A 20584-nucleotide genomic window follows, 5' to 3' on the forward strand; every position below is an offset into this window, starting at 1 on the left:
CTCCGCTCCCTGCTGCCACGGGGATGGTTCCCAGCTTCCCCTCCTACCCCTGCCCGGGGCAGCGCTGGCTTCGGCTCAGGGTGTAGGTTTTTGGGTGGGAGAAGGAGCAGAGCTGGCACAGCTGGAAGGGAAGGCCTGGGTGGGACCTAAATGGGCCAGGGAGCCCATTGCTTCCTCTTCCTCCTCTTCCTCCTCCTCCTCTTTCTTCTCCTCCCATGTTCACCCCCGGGGGTTGCTGCAGGTCCCTCCTCTGTCCCCATTCCTGCGGGCACGTCCCCGCACCCGGATGTCCCTTCTCCAGCCGGTGGCGGTCAGGTTGAGCACACTCGCTCTGGGAGCTGGAGAAGGCAGCTGCCCGTCTCCTGCCGGGCATCCCCGGGCCTTCGGGGCTGCACTGGAGGCAGGAGCTCCCCAGGGCTCAGGGCTGTGCGCCCCCCCCCGCCCCGTGAACTTTGCTGCATTGGGCACAAGTGAGAGCTGCTGCTCAGGTCGTCCCCTGCACCCCATCCTGCTGTCCCCGTCCTCCTCTCGCACCCATGGGTGTTGGGTGCCCCCCAGCCCCCAGCTGAGCCCCAGGCGGGGAGAGGGGCAAAGGAGCCGGCGGGCTCAGCACCCAGCCCTCCTCTCCAAGGTGCTCCCCAGGCTGCTCCCGCCTGCCCGGGCTGCAGCCGGTCACTGCCAGGATCCGGCCCCCGACCTGGGGGAGATGCTGCCCATCTCTCCCCATCCACCCCCTGCCGTGGGTCCGGCCGTTGCCTGCGGCCCCTTCGCATGCCCGGTGCCCCCTCGCTCCCCGAGCCGTGCATGCCGTGTCGTACCAGGGGTCCCACCGGCCTCACCCGCACGCCCTTGTTCGGTGTCTGGGGTTTTTTTACCTGGGGGGGTGAGGGAGGGGGTGGGGAGGGGGTCGGGCACGGACCCTTGCAGCCGGGAGCAAAGGCAGGTTTGGGCAGCGCAAACCTGGCACAATTTTATATGTAATGAGCATGTGAAATGTATTTGCGGGGGAAAAAGGAAAAAAAAAAAAGGGACTTTTGTGGCTCGTTTGGTTTTTTCCCCCTTTTCTTCTCCATGTGCCTCAAATAAGAAAAGCCAAAATCCACGGACAAAGCCTGAGCAGGGCTGAGTGCAAGCGTGGAGCTGGGCAGGACCCGGACAGGGCGGTCGGAGCCGCTTGCACCACGTGCAGGATTCGTGCCTTTGTGCTCGCCAGCCCTGCTCCAGCGTGGTGCAGGCCCAAGGGAGTCCCGGGGTTCAGGCAGACGTTAACCCCCCCGAGTTCTGCTGGGATTTGCAGCCCATCAGCTGGTCATCACCCCCATCAGCCCCGCAAAACCCTTAATAAACAATGCTAAACCAACTTTCAGAGGGTACTGAAGTCCATATTAATAATAAATGATTAATGCGCATATGTTAACAAACTGCCACTGCTATTAATCTATTATTAATTATTAATAGAGTGTTTATAAGGATGCACTTAAGCTGAAGGGTGCAAAGCCAGCACCTTACCTCCTGCTTGCAGGGAAACTGGGGTTAGGGGGTGTTAAAAGGATTCGCATACACACAAGAGTGCGCGCACACGTGCATGTACACACAGCCAAACCCCTCCGATGAGCCTGGAAAACCGGGCACTGGGGGTCTGCACTGCAGCTCTCTGGCTGGGGAAACTGAGGCACGGAGGGGCACTGCAGTAGGGCCAAGGGGCAGGAGCCAGCGGCACTGGGGGGGCTGTCCCTCTCCTAAGGAAGGCTGAAGTGACCCTCTTGGTCCCCTTTCCCATCCCACCAGCCCCAGGGGACACCCTGGCCCCATGCAAGGCCATCCCTGCCCTTGGCCCAGCTGCCGTCGCCATCCCCACGAGGCGCTCAGCCAGCCCAGTGTCCCCTTGCCCAGCTGGCTGGGGACCATCTGTCCTTGTGTCCCCAGCAAAGGGGCTGCTACACCTCCCCAAACCCCCCCATTTCCCTCCTTCCAGGCTCAGTGCCTGGCCTGCCCCCATGCTAGTCCCCAGTCCCGGCTTTCCCAGCATGGGACTGGGATGGGGACTGGGAGCCTGCAGGGTGGTAGAAGCAAAGCAATGCCTCCATCTGCTGGAGAAAAGGGCCCTGGGCCGGTTCCCAGCCTCTGCACCCCAAAATTCCACACCCCACGGCTCCCAGGGGACCCGGGGAGGCTCCCAGCACCCACCTCACTGGCATGAAGGAGGGTGGCCCTGGTTGCAAAATAACCAGGATGCTGCCACTGCCCTGGGCCTCCTGCAGCCCCTGCAGCCAGGGCCAGAGCTGTCGTGGGAGTAAAAGAGGAAACTGGGTTTTTTCTCTTATTTCCTGCATGAAAAAAATACTGCATGGCACAAGAGCGCCCAGGAGGTTAAGGGTCAGGATTACAGTGCCCGTGCCGAAGGGTCTGGGTGCATCGTGGCCTCGGGGACACCCATGGGAGCCAGGACTGAGCCCACCCGCTCCTTCGGCAGCTTTTGGGGGATGAGAGTTGCCAGGACCGAAGATGCTGAGAAACCGGCTCGGGTGGTTTCAGTGCCCGCTGTGCCCAGCCCGTGTGCCCGCACAGGCCTGGCACTGCCGCAGGTATCACCCCGACCTGCCCCGAGCTGGGCACGGAGCATCCCCACAGCAGCAATGTATTGACAATAATGTCGGGGAAAAACCCACCAAAAAATAAATACAATTAGAAAAATGCAATTTTCCAGCAGGTGCATTTAAAGATCGTATCTCCCGCTGGGAAGAGAAACCAATTTCCTTACAAATTAAAAAGACTTCGGCTAAGTAAAACTTCTCTGCATCAGTTCCCCAAATCCCACCCCTGCGCAGCTCGAGGTGGGACAGAGGGCTCGGCACCCCCTGGACCAGAGGCTTGCTTTTAAACTTGGCATTGTCTCCTTTTTATTATAATAAGAGGCATCAGGAAATCTGCAGCTAATACTTCTGCAAAAGGCAATTCCTGCCTGCCCCGCTGCGGGGCTCCTCTGGGCTCGTGCCACTTCTCTCTAGCTTGGTAGGGTCACGCTCGTTGTATTAATTTGGTAATTTTATTCCTAATGGTCTCTGGTATATCTTGAAGGTAACATATTACTCATTAGGGAAAAATATTGATGCTTCTGATGATAGATTTACTGTTGCTTAAAACAGTTTGTAGTACAGCCATTAACATAAATGACTTACTGGGATGAGGGACATCATACATACACTGACCCCGCTGCTGAACACCATCAATAAGCCCAGGATCCTGCTGAATCTTAAATGCTCCATTTATATTCTTTATTTTTACAGCATTATAACCCTAGATGAGGTGTTGAGGGAGCAACACAAAGCCCAGCCTCGCTGCTGGGCAGGGATGGGCTGCAGCCCCGGCCGGGGCTGCGGCGCAGGGATGAGCAGCTCCAGCAGCAAAGCAGGCAGCAGCGTGGGAAGGACCGTGTGGGTACCAAGGCAGGTTGTCATCTCCCAAAGTCTTGCACATCCTCCCCGAGCTAGTGCCGGATTCAAACATGACTCAGCCCCAACACGTATTTTTATCAGCTCTAGCATACAGCCTCGGCACCGCAGAAACGGCTCTCGGCAAGCATCGTGGGCCAACAGACACAAACCTACTGGCTTGCTTGGTGTTGGCTAGGAAATACGGATTGCAAAATACACAGTGAGGAAACCATGGAGGAGGGTGGTCTCCTTGCAGGGGGCGGCTCCAGGCTCACAGACACCCACCGAGCCCCAAACCGGCCCCCCAAAGCCCTGGGGAGGTGCCCGGTCCCACGGGTGCCTGCGCCGCCGCCGGGGCTGCATGGTCCAGGTCAAATGGTGAAAATACGGTGGATGTTTCCACTTTCTTCATGCAAATCCACATCCCCCCAAAGCCTGCTCATCCCCAGCCTCGGTGCTCGCAGGAGAAATCCCTGAAGCTGGCTTCCCACAGCTCTCGGCAGAGGAGCTCACCCACCCAGGCCAATTGCTAACGAGTGCCATTAGTTATTTGCTAATTAGTTCAAAGACTGAACAGAAGGGAGGAGATATTAAAATATTTTGGGGTTTAGAGTGTTAAAAGAGCATCTTTATCCTAGAGGGGATAGACACGGATGGGGGTGGGGGGTTCAGCAGCTGAGTCAATGTTGCTCCGTGCTCTCTCAGCGCCTGTAAAGCTCTGGGAGAAAAAAAAGCGTTTCCTAACAACTAGTCTCCTCTTGTGCAACGGCTGCAGGAAATCCCAGCAAAAAAACATTGAAGAAAACAAAAAAATTCCACCTCGCCAATCTATCTAGAGTAACAGTAACACAACCTGGAGAGCAGGGAATTAATTATGTAATGGGGGGGGGGGGGGGGGGGGGATGTACCGCGGAAATCCCCCCTTCAATACCGCTCCCATCCAAAAGCAGCCTGGGAGGAGGAGTGCGAAGCCTCCACGAGCAGCTCAGGGGAAGCAAACCCATTGCAACAGGTTGCACCGAAAGCGATGCAATTACTGCAGCCACAGCAGGAGCCTCCGTGGGCAGCGCGTGGCCCCGGAGCAGCGCTGGGGGCTGCCGGGGAGCGAGGCCAAGCCTCCGGCTTCCTTTAGACTTGCAAGAAGCAGGTTTTGAAAGAACATCCTCCTACGAGCAGGGTTGCAGCAAGTTGTGCAAGGCGATTCCCGGCAGCGCCATGGCCAGCGCCGGGGGAGCCTGGGACAGGGAGCGGGAGCCGCTGCCGAGCCGGGAGATGGAGTTGGAGCCCCTCAGGCCCCCACCGCTGCCAGGGAAAACTCAGAGGTAACAAATTGCTCTGCAAATGGGGCTCAAAAAGGAGCTTCCCAGCAGCACCCCGGCAAGGCTGCTTCAGCCCGACGCTTTGCACCGTGGCTAGAGGCAGGGCAATAATCCCCAGTTCCCCGGGGGGGGGGTAACGGGGGCTGAGCTGGGCCAAAGAGGGTCAAAGCCTGAAGTTGCACAGCGAGTGATGTCCCCAGCAGAAACCGGAGCTTTTAAAGAAAGCCACCGTGGTTTCAGTACCGCTTGTGGGAGCAGGGTCAGAGCTGCAGGTTTGCGCTGAGCCTGGCCAGGACGGGGAAGCGAAACCCCAGCCGGGGCTGTGGACGGCTCCTTCCCACTGCTCTCCTCCTTACGGGCTCCCTGCTTTTCCCTCCCCGCGCACAGACCCCCTGTCCTGCCCCCTCCGAGACCTGGGCCAGGGGTGTCGAAGGCTTTTCCTGCTCTCGTCCCACACCTCTCCCACCATCGTGTCCTCCTCATGGCTACCAAACAGGGACAGCAGGGCAGACACGAACCCGTGTGTACACACCACCCCCCTGCACCCGTGTGAGTGTGAACCCACGCACGTGAAGCCTCTGAGGCAGCCCCCACCCCTCGGGAGCACCCCCAGGACCCCCCACTGCAGGAGCTGGAGTCACCGAGCCACCAAACTCCCTGTCTTTTGCCCCAAAACCACACAGCCAGGGTTCCCCAGGCCATTGCTTCCCCTTTCTCCTTATTCTTCCTCTGAGCTGGCACTGAAAGGAACCAGAACCCCCCCGGGGGGGGGCAAGCGCTGACTCCCGGCTCCGTGCAGGGCCGTCGTGCAGGCACAGGGCAGCGTGCATGCCCGCTCCAGCAGCCTGGACCTGGGTGCCCCCGGACTGCCCGCCCCCATGCCGGACACCCTGGGAGGCCACCCGCCTCGACCCCCCAACTCAGCCCTCATCTACAGCAACGTGGGTGAGTGACGCCCCGACCCCGCTGTCCTCCTGCCCACCGAGGTGTCAGCTCGGATGGCAGGGACGAACCCCACTGCTGTCCTCATCCTCCTCCCGCGGCACCCGGTCATCACCCCTCCGGCTGGCGTTGGGCATCGCATTGGGGCTGGAAATATGCAGTGGGGCAAATAACAACGTGCTTGTACTCCCGTCCCGCTCCGTCTCCCACTTTCTTCCCCCGCCCCCCGGGGAAGTCTCAGCCCTGCCATGTCTGTTCCTCCTTCCCCAGGAGAGCTCCGGGCCCACCTCGTCCCCCGCAAGGCTAGCCGAGGGGAAGCGGCTGGGAGACCCCCCTCTCAGCCCGACCGGGACCTCGTGCCTCCCCCATTGCCGAAAAAGCAGCTCCAGCGAGCGGAGTCCCTCCCGGAACCGGGGCCGTCCCAGCACTGTCGGGGCAACCCCACAACATGGGCTGGCAGCATCCTCTACAGCGTCCCACTGTCCCATCTGCGGCACGAGGAGGGGGCTCCCAGCTCCATCCCCCCACGGGACAGACCCTCCTGGGGACCCAAGAAACTCCTGACCAAGTCCCAAAGCCTGGGGGAACCAGTAGCCCGGAGCAGCCCGCAAAAAGCCCCGTCGCCCAGCCCAGCAGAGCTGACGTTCGGGATGGCAGATGGGGAGCTGGGACAGCTCCTGCCACTCCTGGAGAGCCCGGCTGGAGTGTGCGGGGTGGTGTTGGGGTGCCAGGCGGCCACCCTGGCCCGGCTCTCGGCTCGCATCCAGGATGAGCTCGTGGGGCCGGAGGAGCGGCAGCAGCTGCTGGAGGCAGAGCTGGCAGGGAAGAGCTGGGCAGCGTTCAGCATCCTGGACCGGGAGCCGTGCTGCGAAAGCAGGGATGCCTGGTATTTCCGGGTGGGCTTCACTTTTGAGAAAACCCAACTGGTGTTTGCAGCGAAGGTAAGCAGGGAATTGGGGAAAATGCCCCGGGGTGGTGCAGAGGGAGTGGGCTCCTGCAGCGCAGAGGGCTGCAGTGCTGCAGGCAAGCGTGAACCGGGAGGGTTGGCTTTTCCCCTGACCCCTGTCACGCAGGCGCTTCCTCTTTTTGCACCTACTTCTGCATTTGCTAAATGAGACAGCACTGCTGGCGCGGGCCGGGGAGGGGAGGGCGACAGCTCCCACGGGTCCAAAGGACACGTCAAGGAGAATGGCACCGCTGGGGGAGATGCCCTGGCAAGTGGTCTCAAGGGGCCAGCGGACACAGAGGCTGGAGCAGAGCCGGCTCCTCAGGCAGTGCAGGATGAGACCCATCAAAGCAGCTTTGCAGTTCACCTGGGGGTTACACCCCCCCTTCCTTTCCCATTTCTTGCTCAAAGCCATTCTGGTGGGTGCCAGTGGGTTCAGAGGGTGCAAGGGGAGCCCAGCACCAGGCATGGGTCGTGGGCTGGTGGCCCTGAGCTGAGGTGGTGGCCCGGCCCAGGATGAGGCACCCCGTGGCTCCATCCTCAAGCAGCTGGCCGTGCCCTGTCTCTCTTTGCAGGTCCCCAAGCCATCCTGCACCAGTCTGGGGGTGCAGAGCTCCCTCGGGGTGCACTGCAGCATCCAGCGCCTGATCGGCCGCTTCACTGACCGCCTCCCTCGGGAGCTGGTGCTCCCAGGAAGCCCTGGGGAGCAGAGTCAGTCCCCTTCCAGAGAGGAGCCAGCCCGTCTCGCCACCCGCCCTGTCATGCAGGTCCTCATTTCTCCTGAGGTTCCCTACCAGACCCTGGCGGGCTTTGTGAAGGGATCCCGTGGTTTGCACAGGACCAGCCCTGGGCACTACGAACGCCTGGCTTGCCTCCTCCTCCTGCAGGTGTGCATGGGGCTGGAGCATCTCCGGGTGCAGAACGTGGGGCAGGGGGACCTCTGCCTGGAGAACCTGCTGCTGGTGCAGTGCCCGTGTCCTCCCTGGAGCCAGAAAGGCAAGGAGGCATCCCTGGGGCTGTCTCTTCCAAGGCTGCTCATCAGCAGCTTCTTCAAGGTTAAAGACAAGCGAAGACCTTGTTCTACCAGCCAAGAGCAGGACTGGACCGAGGGGCTTGCTGCACCACCCTCCCCGGTGGCAGATGAGCTGAACGTAGGCATGCTGATCTATCAGATCTTGCATGTGGACATCTCTCTGGAGAACGCCTTGGGGTTCAGAAGCAATAGACTTCCTGAAATCCTCTCCCTGTCCATCTATTCCACGGGACTCAAGCGTCTGGCCACGCTGCTTCTCCACAGAGATCCCTGCAAGAGGGTCTCCATCGAGCAGGCAAGGAGCATCCTACAGGTCCTGCTCTGGGGGCCTCGCCAGGAACTCTTCGCCAGGAACAAGAAGACCCTTACCCTGCTCCGGAGCTGGGTGGAGGTGAAGAGGGCTCTGCTGCTCCTGAAGTTTGCGGAGAATTCAGCTGGGGCGGTGGGGAGCCCCGGCCTCGAGGAGTGGCTGTGCTGCCAGTACTTCAAGGACGTCACTGAACACACACTCTACCAAGTCACCCAGGCTCTCTACACTCCCTAAAGGCAAGCTGAAGTTCAGCCCACCCAAAAGGTCTCCTCAAAGCCAAGAGCCCCTGAGGACCTGGCCAAATCCACCAGCTCACAAGGAACCCAAGCTGGTCCTGGCTGGGAAAACTCTGTTTGCAAACCCAAACCCGCTTCCCCCACAGCACATCAATGATGAAGCTGGGACCAAACTCCCACGCGTGGCTCCCAGAACGCAGGGTGTGTTTTTACACCCTCGACCGATTTTTGTTTGATACTGTGAGTCCAGTTTATCGGAGCATCTCAGGAAAGACAGCTGGATGGAAGCCACAGGATCAAGCGCCAGTTTAGTGGCTGATTATCCCAAGTAAAGTTTATGGGGCTTAGACTTTGCAAAAAAAACCCCCTCAGACCTCTCCTGCGCCCACGAGGCTTTCACTGTTTTAAATAACAATGCAAAGCCACACATTACAGCTCACCTTAATGCACCGTTAGCAAAGGAGAGATACAATACCTCGTACAGCCTGCTCTTTTCGGAAACAATTTGTGGCATAGTCACAAATATAAATGACATTTTAAAGGGGGAAATACAGCAGCCACACAGCTTCAATAAAACCCAGAGCTCAGCCTCTTAAATACTGGTCCTTTATGTGCTTCTTTGACAGCATTACACACCCCAGTGATATATCCAGGCAGAAACACAAAGCCAAACTTCACTGCCCGGCAGTGATTAGCCAGAACAGCCTCTATGGTGTCTAGTAAATAGCTCGGGTCAGTTAACGGCTGCTGCAGCCAGGGACCAGGCTGCAGGGTCGGTCTCTGGCTGCACCAAGGCAGGGCCATTGCATCTGCTGTTTGGTATGAAACACGCAGCACCGCGCAGGATCTGCACCCTGGTCCCCAAACCCACGCAGATGCCGAGTGACCATCACAGTGAAGCGCCATGCAAGGCCCCGCTCAGGTCATTTAAATTATTATTAATTAAGTAATTATTAATCCACTCGCAGCTATCACCCGACAGCAGCAAGAGCAGGCTCCGTGGGCTGCGCACACAGTGGGACAGACCGTCCCAGCCTCCCCCGCAGCTACTGCTGGGGCAGCTCTGGTGCGCTCATGGACGTGGGCACCGGCACACCAGGCAGTCACCAGAGCCCGTGGCAGGGCTGGATCGGGAATGATTCCTCCTAGGAATCCCTGAGCTCAAAAAAAAAAACCCTAGTAAATCGGAGCTGTGACATGCCCCCCCCTCCAAGATGAAACCACAGAGCAGCACGCTCCCAGCTCCCCCGGTCAGTGGGTTTCTGCCTCCTGCCCTGCCCGCTGAGCATGGGCAGGCAGCGGCCTCATCATTTGGGCTGCAGCGGGGCCAAAGACCCAGCCGAGACCACAGCCCCTCCGTGCGAGGCTCTGTGCACAGTGGGGAACCATTCCCCCCCCCCCAGAGCAGCACCCAAACCCCGCCGCACAGCCTCCCCGCCGAGGCTGGATGAGCAAGGGCGGGGACCAAACAAGCTCGCCAGCCACGCAAACCCTGACACGGTCACCACCCGAGCACGGTTGGTCCACAGAAATGTTGTTCAAATTTCAGTATGGGCTTTTGGGCCAAAAACATGCAGGAGGGGTTGTCCCGGGGGAGCCCCAGCCCTACTATCCCCACTGCCTCTCCTGTAGTATCTTGCATGGCTACAAGATGGCAGTAAAGCCCACGGCACGGCAGCAGCTTGCCCAAAGCCACCTTGGGCATCGGATCCTGCAAAAAACAAAGACAAAACCTGCTTCTGCCGGCGCCTGCAGCCCACCCCAGCCCCAGGCCGGCACCTCCGAGCACCCCCTGCACCACTGTTTCTGGTTTCCACCTTGGGTGACCCCCTCCCCTTCTGCCAGGAGCAGCTTGGAGCACCCAAGGTCAGCGAAACGTCTACCGGGAAACGCGACCTTCAAGGCAGGACCATGTACATCTCCACACTCGCACATCCCTGCGGAAAGCAGACCACAGCACAGGCACAGCATCGCAGAGGAAAACAAGAATTTCTCTAGAGAACCAGCTTAGGAACTTCAGACCTTTGCCAGCCTGTTGCATAAAGGAGGAACACTCTCTCCCTGGTCATGCCCACCTCCTCTTTGCTGGCCTTCAGCATACCGAGAACAGCAAGTTCACAGCTTTCCAAAAAAAACCCACAGGAAGAGCACAATTATACGGCCACAAAAAAATTGGCAAGAGACCTGTGGGAAGGAGACCTCTCGCATTCACTGGACTGCGGCGCAGCCAAGAGCCTTGATCCCAGCGGAGGTGATGGCTGTGCTGAACACCATACCCCAGGACCCAAGGAGCAGAGAACAGCTCAAGCTGGGGGAGCGAGAGGCTGAAATAAGTATCTGAAGCCAATTAAACAGACCATCAAGAACATCCACCTTTCACTGTGTTGCTAATTTAACAACAGGCTCTCTAGGAACACGGTGCCATCCCCCCGGGTTACTTTGTGCTGCAGATCCCACTATGGGATCTGCTCCCTGCCGCATCTCCGAGAAGGGAGTTTCAGGGATTATGTTTTGGTGTATTCCATGCGATTCCGCAGAACATCTGCCTAGGGATGACCTGCGGGGTGATCCTTAGGACCCCTCCCTTACATGTTTCACAATGTACAGAGTTCCTAAAGCCAAGCTCGGTGGGGGTGTCAGGTCCCTGGCAGAGCACCCACTCATGAAGATCACATGCTTCTCTTTACACCAACTCACAGCATGACAACCTGGTAAATAACCCGTCCCAGGGATCCACTGCTACAAGGTTTTACAGCAGAGATTAACCAGCTCAAATGCTGCCAAACAAGCCTCCAAAGCTGCAAGCGTTAAGCACCGAAAAAAAATTGAAATATAATGCTTTAAAGCACAGCCCTTTGGAGATTTCTCTCTGGTAACTTCAGCACAAGTTTTGTTAATTCTAGCACTACACAAGCAGCCATTTTCCCTTTTGTTCAGTATCCTAAACACTAACAGATGTCTGTGGACCCCAACAACCGGCACTGCTTGACAATGGCCCCTTCTCCTTACAGTTCAACCACAATCTGTCTCCCCAGGAGAGTCCCGGAGGCTGCCCAGCCTCAATGACAGTATTTAGCTACAGAAGCGCCACAAGCCTTCCTAGATCACAGCCGAAGAACTCATCGAGCCATGCTGCCTGCTTAACACGCGCTGGTGTAAGACTCCACCACTACTGGCAACATTGAGACTTCAGGTACCAAAGTCGCCCCTTTGATACTCAGACGCTTGAAGCTCCAGGCAGCCACAAGCTGTGCTTCTCAGCATTTCACTTCTGACTTTCCAACTTACACACAGCCTTAAGTACCCCCACGAAACATTGACAGAGCAGGGATGCAGTGATCCTAATTACCAGTGGAAATGGACAACCTGCTAATTATTTCACTAGAAGTAGGCTTTTACAGGATTGCTAGATTGTTTCAAGTCCTGGTAGATGACAGCCATGAGTTCCAGTCAAGCAAAGAATGACCAACGCCTTTCCGTACCTGCAACTTTAATGGTTGGAGCAGTTCCAGAGCCATCTCTTCAGAGTGCAAGTCTTAAACAGCTTAAACCAGCAATAAAAAGTAAAATATAAACTTTTATTTAGAATTAAAGCAAATACTTCAGTATCACAAACACAATATTTAACTTCAAGAAATATACTGCTAATTTGGAGGGAGCATTTATTTGCACAACCACAACATGCGCACAAATCCAGAAAAAGATGTGGAGTCTGAAATTTTCAACATCTCGCCACCAGAGCAGTTGGTCACAACGTTTCATACAGAGTTATATATACTGTAATAGATGTTGACAAAATTTCTACAGAATCATCTTTATAGACAACAAGAAAGCTCTAAGAGGCAAACATTGCAATCTATTCTTCTTCTGATGAGTCTCTCTCAAACGTGTAGGCCATGAAGCAAGCATCTGGTCTCTTGGGGACAAGGGGATGCCCTGGTCTCACAATCTCAAAGCCCAAAAAGCTGAAAGTACGGAGCAATGCAGCTAGAAAAAAAGCACAAAACAAGTTTCATCCATTTGATACTGTACAACAGTTAGAGCATCCACCAAAACCAACTTCAGATACTGCATTCACATCTCTAGAGACAGTGCTATGAGTTAACACCTACCTCTATCATCTCTGTTCTTGTGGAAACAAATGAACACATGATCAACTCGAAGCTGTTCTTCAGCAAACTCTAGAAGAACTGCAAAACTACAAGACAAATACAAGGCGTTCAATGCACATGAGCAAGCACCTCCTTCAGAGATAGTAAGCAAGGCCCTGTGAGCCAATCTGCACCCAAACTTGTAAGGCCCAAGAGGCTAGTGGCTGGAGACTCACACCAACCGGAGATCCCTGAGCCCTAGGTTTAACTTGAGGCAGAAATCTAGGTTTTCAGTAACACAGGAAATATGCTTTTTCTGTTGCAGCTGAAGGGCAAACTGCAGTGACAGACTCAGAACCAGGCTGGTGTTTTCAGTGGATAAAAGTACCCAGTACCTGGGAACACAGCCTGAAATCACGGATCTTTTGGGTGGTTCTGCCTGACAAAACAGGTAGAAGCAGCCCACAAACCAGGACCACTTACTTGCAGCCTCTTACAAGAGAGCACCAAGCACCGTAATTAGACTTCAACTTTCAGAACAATGGAAGCAAACATCAACAACAGTAAAGTGTTATTCCACCCTACTGATAGGCTTTCAAGACAGAGGCAAGTTAAACCGCAGCTGCATTTTATTCTACCCACCTGTCTTTGCTCCCTTCAGGCAGAGCACCACTGGGAATTTCTATATAGAGGTTGTTGTTGTTCAGCACTGCTCTCCAACTAATGTGTTTGGCATCTGTAAGCCTTGACTGGACATTCAGAATTCTCGTCCTGTTATTAGATGTTAGTTCTTCTGTAACATTCAGCCGATTATCCTGTAGCAGTAATACGTGCAAAGTTATTTCCAATTCATTTTGGAGAAGGGATAACTCCCATTAATAGGCTCGAGGGAAGAAATGCATTCAAGCTCACCATAGCAAGCTGTTTATTATTATTCATACTCACCGAATAAAATAAATTAGCTGAAAGATTGTGATCCCTCTGACTATTCCCTCGCCCACCTGGGATCTTCAGGGGTGGGTGAGGGACATCAGGAGCACCACCGAGGCCCCGGACCCAGGTTACTACAGCAATTGAAGGGAACCCTGGAACTAGAAAGGGATCACAGTTAGAGAGGCAAACAGGCAGTGTTAGACAAAGCCGGTGCATTCTAGGTTTTAAACAGTGATCAGATGGCAAGATTTAAATAAAAACCCAAAACCTAGGGCAAAGGAACTCCTCCTACTGCAACCTAGGGATGTGGCAAGACAAAGGAACCTCCAGACCAGGGACAGGAACACTGCCTCACGCCCAGATCCACAAGGGTCAGAAAGCTACTACTGCAGTATTTCGAGGCAAAGACTACCTTGGAGATGAAAATACTCTCAGCTTAAAGTGAGCAAGGTGTATTTCTATACCAAGGCAGCAGTATGCTTGACCTGTTGTCAAGAGAAGAACCATTCTGCTATCACATACGCAAGATCCCATTTTCTCCCCCACCTTGTTCTCCTAAGTTATCACGAGTATACTGGCCCAGCAAGCTAGGGGTAATTTTCTTCCCCTGTGATGTACGGCCCTAATTACCTTAAACTTTTGCGTCAGCACTCTTGGCTGGAGGTCAGAAAATTACATGAAATAGTCTCACAGGTGTCACTACCTCAAATGTTTTCACCACACTCAGAAGCAAAATCGCCAGTTTTAACTTTGAGACCACACCTGAATATTTGAAAACCTACAAGCCTTTCTCCTGAATTCTTCAGAGCAATTTTGCGCTGCTCAGCAAAGTTCAGTACTCAAGGCTAAGAACGTTATCCTCTTAAGATACGGAACATATTTCTTGTATGCATGCTAAGTTTCACCCCATCCATATAAGCCTGCTTAACCGAATAAGCCTTCTACTGTACCAAGAGCAAACGCTGTGCTGACTGGCCCCTCCCTCTGCACCATCCTTCACCCTGCAGGCTCACTCTTGAGTTGCGTCATCTCAGCAGATGCAGCAATCGAGGCCCTTAGGGAAATTTTCACAATCGTCCTGTCTGTGAGTGCCAGCAGCCATTTGCAAATCAGAATAAACATGTACAAAATAATCCACCATTTTGCACAGTTCGTACGAGTTTATTTTTTTTTAATGAGCTTGAAACTTGTGATGAATAATCTGTATTAGAAAGGCACTGAATGGCCATATAGGTCAAATATTAGATGCTGGAACGCATAAGCATGACAACTGCCAAGTTTTATTAAAAAACTAAAATTTGCACTCTCAATTAAATGAGCGTTCAATCCATTATTTTAGGGTCTTTGAAAGAGAGACACTTTTCTTTAGTACTAGCATTAGATACTTATTTTATCTCAGAATGACTGTAGAGCTATGCATTCCTGATTACCCTTACAAATAAATAAGCCTTTAAGCACTCTTTTCAGAAGAGCACAGTGGCAATCCTTTATACAATTTCACCTTTCGCCCAACGGAAGGTGGTACGTAATGAAGATTGCCTACACTTTGCAATCGAGAACGTATTTTAGAGCGATGTTTGTGCGCACTTACTTCTCCTGGAAAAAATAACCTTTAAACAGCAGTCAAGTATAAAAACGGCTTTCTAAAAAAATTCTAGAACTCCTTTCATAGTGCACATACAAGGTCTAATCATGGCTTCCTTCATACAACGCAGATTGATGTCCTAAGCATCCATCACTCTACACTGGTCACCCCGATTCAGATATTTTCTTCCCAGCATCTGTCGGGATTGTTTCATCTTTTGGTTGAGTTTTAAACTAACAGCTCTCCTAACACTCTTATGTTCTACTTTAGGCTCAGTACCCTCGATTAGTTTTCGAGAATATCTACAATTACGTAAGGGGATAACAGCTTTCAATCCTTTGATATCTTTGCCTAATTGTCGGGGTTTTTTTCCCCCCCAGTAGGAAGGCGGCACCTCCAGGCCCTGCCTCCAGCCCGGCTTTTGTCTCCAGGCACCTCTCAGCCCCGTTCACTTGCTCGGGAGCAGCTGACGGACCCGCCGCCTCCCATCCGGGGCCGGTGTGTGCTCTTCCAGGCTTCCTCCCACGGTTATGACAACTCCGGAGATGCTACGGGAGCTCTCCCTGCAGGCAGACGGCAGCTAACGTGGCACATGGCGGGAGGCAGCCGGGTGTGTGAGGCGACTCAGGAGGGTGGCGGCCGCGGGCAGCCCCCCCCCGGCGGAGGGGGGACGTGTCGCCCGGCACGGCGGCGAGTCACACCGGACCGGGGGGGGTAGAGGGGGGTGGGGGCGGGGTGCAACCGGCGCGACCGTGGGCGCGCAGGCGCCGCCTTGGGCGTTCAAAAAAACCTTTTCCTTTTTTTTTTTCCTCCATTTTTTTCCCCCCTTCCCTCCCCCCTTTTTCTGCGGGGGAGGAGGCCAGGCCGCAGCGCCCAGCGCTGAGGCGGCGGCGGCGCGGGCCGCCCCTCCCCCACCCGCCACGGAGCACCCCTCCCCTCCCCCCGGTCACGGGGGAGGCGACCGGCGCTTGCGGAACGAAGAGGAGGAGGAGGAGGAGGATCAGGGCGGGCCCTGAGGGGAAAGGAGGAGGCGGCGAGCGCCTAGCGGTGCGAAGGCTGAGGGAGGCCCCGGCCCCTCACCTGCTCTGTCCGGTACTGAGGCTCAGCACAGCGGGCATGATGGTGCTTTTATTCCCCTCTTTCTCTCTAGCGAAGCAGTGACTGTTGAGTATCCGCTGCAGGGAGGATTTCACCATCCGGCCGCTCTGGTCCGAACCCCGAAACCCTCCGCCGCCTCCCGCCGGCCGCTCTCCAGGCGCTGCTACACAAAATGGCACCGCCGCCGCAGTGGGTCCTTATATACCCTTCCCAGGCCACGCCTCCCGCCACGGCAACGCCCCGCGGAGCGAGCCACGCCCCCCACCGGGAAAGGACTCCCGTCCGGTGAACGGCCTGCTTGTCCCTTAGAAAGTCTCGCTTCCCATTGGCTGAAGGAGGGCGGGGGCAGAACAGCAAGCTCTTTCTGTATTGGCTAGCAGCGTGAGGGGGTTCATTATTGGTTAGAAGGGCGTCGGGATAGGGAGGGGGGGATAGCGGTCTCTGATTGGCTACGCCCTCTGCGGGTGGGCGGGGTCTGGCGGGGTTCGGCCGGGAGGCTTCGGCGCGGCGCCGCAACCCTCACTCCCCTCGGAGCCGCCGGTTCGAGTCCCGCGTCCGCGCCCCCGCCTGGCTGAGGTAAACTGCGGCGGAGGGGAGGGGCCAGGCCCGGCCCCGCGCATGCGCCGGTGGGGGGAGGAGCGGCGGGCGGCGGCGGGCGAGAGGAGCGGAGCGGAGCGGTGCTGCGGCTGGGGACGGGGACGGGGACGGCGACGGCGACGGCGACGGCGACGGCGGGTCGGGGTCTCTGTATGGCCGGGGTCTCTGTATGGCCGGGCTTTACAGCTCCGGGGCTGCCCGCTCGCTGGTGGAGGCAGCAGAGGGGCGGCAGCGGGCCCTCCTGTGGGGAGCAGCGGGCTCGGGGCGGGGGGGGCATCGTCGCCCTCCGAGCTGTCGCGCAAAGTGTTTGTCGGCTCGATGCTGAGAGAAACTTCAATTAAAAAAATAACAAGAACATCCCCCAAGTACTGGAGAGGGTCCCTAAAAGGGCGGGCTGAAGTTGTGGCCCGGTTTTGGGGTGCGCGTTTTGGGCTGTGGTGGCCGTGCTCCCGCCTCCAGTTGCAACGTCTCCCAGTTTCCCTTCTGCCTGTGTGTTGTGCTGGCCGGTGCAGTAATGTATAGCTTCGGTTGTCTGGGGAATGGTCGGTGGTGATCTTTTAAACGGAGAAAGGATTTGTGCTGCACTTTTGTGAGGAAGTGAATAAATCCTGGTTATTTACATAGCAGAAGTTGGTCTGCATCCCCACCCCCATAACAAACGGCCCACAGCACTCCCCTGACAGCATCGTGCTCTGCTTTTTGTCTCCTGCAAAGATTTTGGAAATCCGAGGCTTGGGGACACGGTTGGGTCTTTCTGCAGCCCCACAGCAAGAACAAAGTCTGGAGGGAAGGATGTGAATTTGAAAATCAGATGCCCCGCTTCTCTTTTGGACAATATTGATGAAAACACAGATTCATCCCTTTGGAGGGTGGGGGTCAATCTTCAAAATTCATCTTAAAAGCAGCAAATGTGTACAAAAGGTAAATAGGGTATAATTTCCATGACAGCAGATCTTTGACTCGGCCATTTCTGAACATTTCAGCCTGAAAACCAAGTCAGAAGCACATGACAGAAGTCAAGGCACACCCTAAACAGTGGATCTTATCCTATATGGAAAGAAAGCTCAAAATAATGGTTTAAATGATGCTGAATCGAGTTTGCAGTCAGGTATGCCATGTAAATTAAGTGGAAAAAGGTGTTTATAGTGCCAAAGAAAACTGCTAAAGATGCATTGTAATGATTTTCAAAATCATGGTTTTCTGAAAAAAAAAAATTTGTAGATGGCTGTATTTCTTTTTTCTTCATTCATCTCGGGCTACGACACGCCTATTTTATTGCCTTCAGGTACCATAGCTGCATTCGGGCACTTTTTATTTTTCCTTTTTGTTTACTATCTTGCTTATTTTTATTTGCTTTAAAATATTCCCATCCAGGAGCTCTTAGCACATGGATAGTCCATTGATTGGTTCCACTTTGCACGAGGATAACTGTCTAAATCCCCACCCACCTTCTGTGTCCTGAAACTGCTCTGATTGACTATGATGGAACAAAGTGTATTGCCAAAAGAAAACACTGTCTGTTCTCCTACAGCTTAGATGAGAAGCCTAGCCTGGCCGGCAGCCAGTGACTAGTCTGGGAGTCATGGTAAGTAAGAGGTACGAGAGAAAAATCCTTTTCCTGCTGCAGGTATCTGCGCTTAGCTCCCAGAACACAACATAACTGAGACGTTAGTGCTTGCTTTCACCTCGCTCTCTAGGTTTGGGTGTTGATTTATGGAGGGGAAGCTGACTGCCATTTAATGCATTACCCAGAGACCGACTTGAAACAATGGGATAGCTGCAATTCAGGAATATCCGGACCAAATTAAGCACATCAGAGAGGATTTAGCGATTCATGTTTTGTATGTTGTTTTAGAAAGATTTTCATGATGGGGGCATGAATGTGTTAGTCGGTGGAAGGACTGCCTTAGCATTTTGTGGTAGGTTTCGTTATTTCTAATAATGGCATTTATTATTTATGTAGTAATCTGACTGTAATTCCTTGTAATGGCACTGTGTCAGAGGACATCATCCTTGCAGCTGCTTTCCTCCTTAGTGTGGCACTGGGAACAGCTTTGCCCTTTGGATACCTGTCATCTCAAGGGGCCATCATTCCATTTTACAGTTGAGTGACCTGGGTAATGCTGTGGTGCTCTGTAGTCTGCAAAAAGCCCAATCAACCTGTTTCGGTTTTGTGCGTTAAATATCGTGTGGGATTAGTTCCAGCTGCAGTTTTGCTGAGATAGCCTGACTTCCAGTTTAGCGGTGACAGTGATTCATAAATCCTCCCAGAGAAGCCTCTGACTCACGATTTCAGGATTATCAGCTGAGGCAGTTTGAGATGTTGCCATCTCCAGCTGGTTTGTTTTTACCACTGGTTTGCCATGATTACCCTACCCGTGGCAGCAGAGTAGGCAGAAGTAACTGTGTGTCGGTGTCTCAGTTGCTCCAGCTGCGTTCCTAGTTTGGCATCGTAGTCCAAACCCGTCTCAGTCCCTGGTATTATCTAATACACTGGGCAGTGAACCCTAACAGCTGATGTGTGGGCATCCATTCCTACTTGCCCACGTCTGCTGTGAGCACAGTACCTTTCAACACAGAGGCAAGATGGACAATTGCAAATAGAGAATCTCGTCCATCGAAGTCCTGAGGCTCTAGTTCATTCCAAGTCCTATGCTGGTGTCCACAAATACACTATCAAAGGCCCCCTCATTCCACTGGCTCCCAACTACCACAGCCTTTCCATCTCCAAAAAATACATGTTTCAAAGGACCAGCGTAGTCCCCAAAGCAGGAGATGCAGCAGGGAGCTTGTATCAGTTCTCTCCTGAACTGCTTACTGAACTCCTCAGAGGAGAGCATGTAGCGAGTCGCGCTTGTTCTGTGTTCTTACACAAGCAGGTCATAGCAATTAGGTTGTATGGAACGACCTGGGAAAATATCTTGTACAGTCTGAGTTACTCAATAATCAGACCTGTTAACAGAGAAAGTACAGAAGCAGCAACACAACTGAAACTCCACATTAGGAATCCAAGTTTAAATTGTTTCAGGTTGAGGAAAGCCAAGGAGTTTCATTTTCTAGAATTTCCTTTTTTAGCTTGTTTCAGCATGCTTTTCAGCCTCTCTTAACAAAAGAGGTCTCAAACATTAGTCAAAATCACCAGCTAATGATTCTTTGTCAGGCTTTTATAGTTTTTTACTTTCTGAAAGATACTAGATTGGAAGAAGACTTTATGGCAGCACAGGAATAAGTTAAAGTCAAATTCAAAACTGGTAGCTGATGTAAACAGATGTTAGAGCAAGAAATGGGCAGGATAAGTAACAATGTCTTTTCATTGTCTGTTTTCAGGTTTGCAAGTGTTTGTGGTCAGATGACACGGAACTAGTGCTTAGAAAGATGTACAGGACCTGAAACACTCAAAAGACTTGCCGGTTCTGAAATCCTGCATGTTGATGCCATAGTTGTATCACATCTTTTATTTAGAGAAGGAAAGAGAAACTGTTCTGATGTTTAGGTGATTAAAACATAACTAAATAACACGGCTGCAAATATTAGTGCTTCTGTGTGTTTTTCTGCCGCTGAGGAGGTTATCGGAGAGTGGGCTGCTGCAGGCTTCGTTGAAGCAGCTCCTGCGTCCATGTTCTAGGGGAGTAACAAAGCTCCAGTGAAGGTGAATGGAAAAAAAATGATACTTGACACCTAGCAGAAACCCCTGTATATTTTCTGCTTAGCTGCATCATGCTGTCAGAGCTCTTCTTGAATGTGGAAATGTTTATGACATTTAGCAGCATCATGGGAATTTATCTCTGATTTGCTGACTAGGGAAGTACAACAGAAAGAAAAACATGAGCTCTCTTGTAAAGCGTGTGCAGTCCTTACGTAGCATTACACATTTAGTAACTCCCCAAAAATGGTTAAAAAAAAAAAAATTAACTAATTGAGCCAGACTATAAAGTCGTTCTGATTGCCTTTTCTCTCTATTTCCACTCCAGGAAGATTCTACTTATTCTTACAGTTTTAAGAGTTTATCTAGTAGCCAAGCACCAAAACAGGACAGAAACTGAGGCAGAGATGTCCATCA

At 53.6% G+C, this 20584-nt stretch overlaps 1 protein-coding gene and 1 long non-coding RNA gene across 2 annotated transcripts; one reads left to right on the forward strand and one right to left on the reverse strand.

The window, feature by feature from the left end:
* Positions 1 to 11777: 11777 nt before the first annotated feature.
* Positions 11778 to 16067, reverse strand: OAZ1 (ornithine decarboxylase antizyme 1). The gene is given in 6 exon segments (XM_050910623.1): positions 11778 to 12207; positions 12333 to 12418; positions 12954 to 13126; positions 13257 to 13343; positions 13345 to 13402; positions 15910 to 16067. Coding segments are annotated over 6 exon segments (651 nt in total). The 5' UTR covers positions 16026 to 16067; the 3' UTR covers positions 11778 to 12076.
* A 786-nt stretch (positions 16068 to 16853) lies between these two features.
* Positions 16854 to 20042, forward strand: LOC127025593 (uncharacterized). The gene is made up of 3 exons (XR_007767683.1): positions 16854 to 17632; positions 17899 to 18109; positions 19852 to 20042. It is a non-coding gene; the product is annotated as an uncharacterized LOC127025593 (long non-coding RNA).
* Positions 20043 to 20584: the final 542 nt, after the last annotated feature.

This window comes from Gymnogyps californianus, chromosome 24 (assembly GCF_018139145.2).
Source record: "Gymnogyps californianus isolate 813 chromosome 24, ASM1813914v2, whole genome shotgun sequence".
NCBI lineage: Eukaryota > Metazoa > Chordata > Aves > Accipitriformes > Cathartidae > Gymnogyps > Gymnogyps californianus.